Source organism: Magnolia sinica, chromosome 15, assembly GCF_029962835.1.
Source record: "Magnolia sinica isolate HGM2019 chromosome 15, MsV1, whole genome shotgun sequence".
NCBI lineage: Eukaryota > Viridiplantae > Streptophyta > Magnoliopsida > Magnoliales > Magnoliaceae > Magnolia > Magnolia sinica.
Window position 1 is genome coordinate 22586699 of NC_080587.1, and position 4531 is coordinate 22591229.

The 4531-nt window shown below is 40.8% G+C and overlaps 1 protein-coding gene across 1 annotated transcript; it reads left to right on the forward strand.

Moving 5' to 3' along the window:
• The first annotated feature begins 3152 nt into the window (after nt 1-3152).
• LOC131227522 (uncharacterized mitochondrial protein AtMg00810-like) lies at nt 3153-4189 on the forward strand. The gene has a single exon (XM_058223306.1). The coding sequence runs from the start codon at nt 3363-3365 to the stop codon at nt 3852-3854; it is 492 nt and encodes a 163-aa protein (XP_058079289.1). The 5' UTR covers nt 3153-3362; the 3' UTR covers nt 3855-4189.
• Nucleotides 4190-4531: the final 342 nt, after the last annotated feature.

Here is a 4531-nt window from a genome sequence, read left to right on the forward strand (position 1 = left end):
ATCTCTCTCTCTCTTTATTTCTTCATGGTATCGAAGCCACATTCTTGTGGCCTATAAATTTTTTTTTCTTCAGCGAATTTTCGGTGCTCTCTCTTTGTGAAGGTAACGGTTGTTTAGAGTTCTTTTCGCCTTTTTTGCAGTCTGATCTGGAACTTTACGTCCAGAAATAGATTCGCAAGGTACGGAACTTTCCTCCCGTAAAAGATCTCCGCTTATCTCCTCCTCCTTCATCTGCTAGCTTACGCCACCTTCAATATGTCTCCATCTGCCTCGAGTCTTGATTCAATTGTCCGTCCTATTGATCTTATATTGGATGGATCCAATTATAGTTTGTGGGCTCAGAATATGAAAGTCTTTTTAAAAGGACATCGATTATGGCGTTATATGACTAGAGCAGTTCCTCAACCTACGCCGAGAGATGGTGAGAAAGATGATGCCTTTGCATCTCGTCAGGAAGAGTGGGAAAGTATTCACTACAAAATTCTGTCTTGGTTCATCAACACTTCCGTTCCATCCATCAATAGTTTTCTTCCATGACTTGGGAATGCTAAAGTTGCTTAGGACTTTCTGGCAAAAAGATACAACTGTACCTATGATGCTTCATTGGAGTTTCAACTGGAAGCTAAACTCTATCAGATGTGTCAAGACCGAGGTCAGTCTATTGCTGATTTTTATTCTCAAACTAATCATCTTTGGGAACAATTATCTGCCGTAGACCCTAAGTTGGAATGTTCCAAAGACATTCAAACGTTTGCCACTTGGCTTGATCGACGGAAGTTTATGCACTTTATGATGGCTCTTCAAGATGATTTTGAATCTACTCGAGCTTCTCTTCTTCACCGTCAACCACTTTCAACATTAGATGCTGCAGTTGGTGAACTCATCTCTGAAGAAACTCGATGTTCCACTATGAAGATGCAATCTTCTGACATGGTTATGGCCACCGCTTCTCATGGTGCTTCTTAGTCTTCTGCTGGATGTTCTTCCTCTCAATCCATCTCTAAGCCTGGTTTTTGCAAGTGGTGTAAACGAACTGGTCATACCATCGATGAATGCCACAAGTTCCAGTATTCTAAGCAGAAAAGAGCTTCCCAATAGACAGCTGCGGTCGCTTCATCTGATCCTCCTATACTTGAGACTCCACCTCAGTCCACTTCTCTTACTGCAGCTGACATGAAGGACTTAATTCACCAGGTTTTGTCCCAATCCTCAACTGCCATGTCCGTCACCCCAGGTAAATCCCAGTGGTTTATAGACTCTGCTTGTTGTAATCACATGACATCTGATTCCACCATCTTCTCCCATAAAACTACTCTCTCTCCCAATCGTGTCATATACACTGCCGATGGTTCCCATATGTCTGTTAGTCATATAGGGTTTATTTCTACCTCTAATTTATCTATTGGTAATACTTACCTTGTTCCTCAGTTATCGTTAAACATTCTTTTCGTTGGACAACTATGTGAGTTAGGTCTTAAACTGAAATTTTCTAACAAGGGTGTTGATGTACAGGATTCACAGACGGGTCAACTACTTAGGACAGGCTGTAAAGTTGGACGTCTTTTCGAGCTCTCATACCTGTAGCTTCCTTCTTCAACAATCACTTCCATGGCTGCTGTCACTGTCACTTCTAGTTTATGGCACTCCCGATTGGGTCATGCCTCGCTTTCACATGTCCAGTTCTTGGCCTCTCAGGGTCATTTAGGATCGGTTAATTTTCAGTCATTTGATTGCGTTTCATGTCTTCTTAGAAAACAGACACATTTATCCTTCAATAAAAGTGAATCTTTTTCTTCTGTACCTTTTGATTTAATCCATTCTGATATTTAGGGTCCTGCCCCGATTCCGACTGAGGAAGGATCTCGGTATTTTGTTATCTTTGTAGATGATTACAGTCGTTATATTTGGATTTATCTTTTATGGCATCAGTCTGAACTCACAAATGTTTACCATAATTTTCACAAAATGGTACACACTCAATTATCTTGTACCCTTAAAATTTTTCGTTCAGATAATGCTATGGAATACAAAGATAAATCTTTTCTTACCCTTTTACAACAAAATGGAACAGTCTCTCATCATTCTTGTCCCTACACCTCTCAACAAAATGGTCGAGCAGAATGTAAATATCGTCATATTCTAGATACGGTAAGAGCACTTCTCATTTCTGCTTCTCTTCCAGAACGCTTTTGGGGTGAAGTTGCTCTCACTGCTGTCTACACTATCAATCATGTTCCCTCACCTACCATCCACAATAAAACTCCTTTTGAACTTCTTCATGGTATAGTCCCTAACTATTCCTTGCTTCGAGTTTTTGGTTGTGTCTGTTTTGTCACTCTTCCTACACATGAATGCACCAAACTTGAACTACGATCCAGACTCTGTTGCCTTCTTGGTTATGGTCTCACTCAGAAAGGTTATCGTTGCTATGATCCCATAGCGAAACATCTTCGTATTTCTCGTCATGTGGAGTTTTGAGAGCATAAGATGTTTACTGGTCTTTCTCCTTTTCCACACTCATCTTCCAGTTATGCTCCTATTTTTACTAATTCATCTATTGCTCTAATACATAACTCCTCTGTAGAAATGCTAAGCTCCTCAGACGTTCCTTCTACGGCTACTCCTGATCCAACTGATACATCTACTGATCCTCCTGCTACATCAACTGCCCCTGAGCCTGTCCAGGTACCTGCACTTCGTCACTCCACTAAAGTAAGAGCCCCTTCTTCTCATCTTTAAGACTATCATTGTTTTTATGCCTTTACTACTCTTCACGAACCTCACACTTATCGTGAGGCTAGTACTGACCCTCTTTGGTAGAAAGCTATGTCTGATGAACTAAATGCTCTTACCAAAACTCATACTTGGAACCTAGTAGATTTGCCTTCCAGAAAGTCTACAGTTGGTTGTAAGTGAGTTTATAAAATAAAGACTCGCGCAGATAGATTAGTGGAACAATACAAAGCTCACCTTGTTGTGAAGGGTTTCTCTTGGAGTATAGTATTGACTATGAGGAGACCTTTACTCCTATTACTCGACTTACCTCTGTTAGATCTTTGCTTGCAATAGCTGTTGTACGTCATTGGTAACTTTTTCAGATGGATGTCAAAAATGCCTTCTTGAATGGTGATTTTGCTGAGGAAGTTTATATGCATCCACCACCTGGCTATGACCATCCTCCTCACAAAGTCTGTCGTCTTCGTCGTGCTCTTTATGGTCTCAAATAGGCCCCTCGAGCCTGGTTTGCCAAATTTAGTTCTGTTGTTGCTCAACAGGGCTTTGTCCCTAGTGCATATGACTCTGCACTGTTTCTTCGGACTACTGGTGTTGGTACTATTCTTATCCTTCTTTATGTTGATGACATGATCATTACAGGGGATGATCTCTCTAGTATTCGAGATCTTCAGCGTTTTCTGAGTCAGAATTTTGAGATGAAGGACTTAGGGCAGCTTAACTACTTCCTTGGTCTTGAGGTGACTTTAGGTTCAGATGGTTATTATCTATCTCAGGCTAAGTATGCTTCTGACTTGCTTTCCAAAGCAGGCTTGAGTGACAGCAAAACGTGCACTTCTCCTCTTGAATATAATGTTAAGCTTCTTGCTACTGACGGTGAATCTCTTCCAGATGCTACTCTGTATAAACAATTGGTCAGTAGTCTCATCTATCTCACAGTTACTCGCCCAGACATTTCCTATGCTGTTTACTTAGTTAGTCAGTTTATGAGTGCACCACGCTCTACTCACTATGCTGCCGTTCTTCGTATCTTACGCTATGTCAAGGGGACTTTGTTTCATGGTCTTCACTTTTCATCGCACTCATCTCTGGAGCTCCACTCTTATTCTGATGCTGACTGAGCCAGTGATCCTACCGATCGTCGCTCCACTATAGGTTATTATTTTTTACTTGGTACTTCTCTCATTTCTTAGCGCAACAAGAAACAGACTGTTGTTGCCCGATCCAGTACTGAGGCTGAGTACCGTGCACTTGCTGATACTACAGTTGAACTTTTGTGGCTACGATGGCTTTTGACAAACATGGGTGTTTCTCAGCCGACTAGTTCCCCTCTTTATTGTGATAATCGGGGCGCCATTCAGATTGCTCACAATGATGTTTTTCATGAGCGGACCAAGCATATCGAGATTGACTGCCACTTCATTCGGCACCACCTCCAGCAGGGTACACTACATCTTCGATCCATCTCCTTCGAGGATCAACTTGCCGATATTTTCACAAAGTCTCATCCACCTGGTCGACTACGTGATCTTGTTTTCAAACTCAAGTTGACTTCATCATCTCAAGTTTAAGGAGGGATATTAGAATATTTATGTGATCATATTACCATACATGTGCCAGAATATTACAATAATATTCTCTAGCATATTACGATATTATTCTTTGTATTTATTGTCTTTCTATAATTGTTTGGCCTCATTCACATATAAATAAGCTCTCTTTGTATAGTTTATACACACATTGAAATACAGAAATTCTACGACAATCTCTCTCTCTCTCTCTTTATTTCTTCACTAAG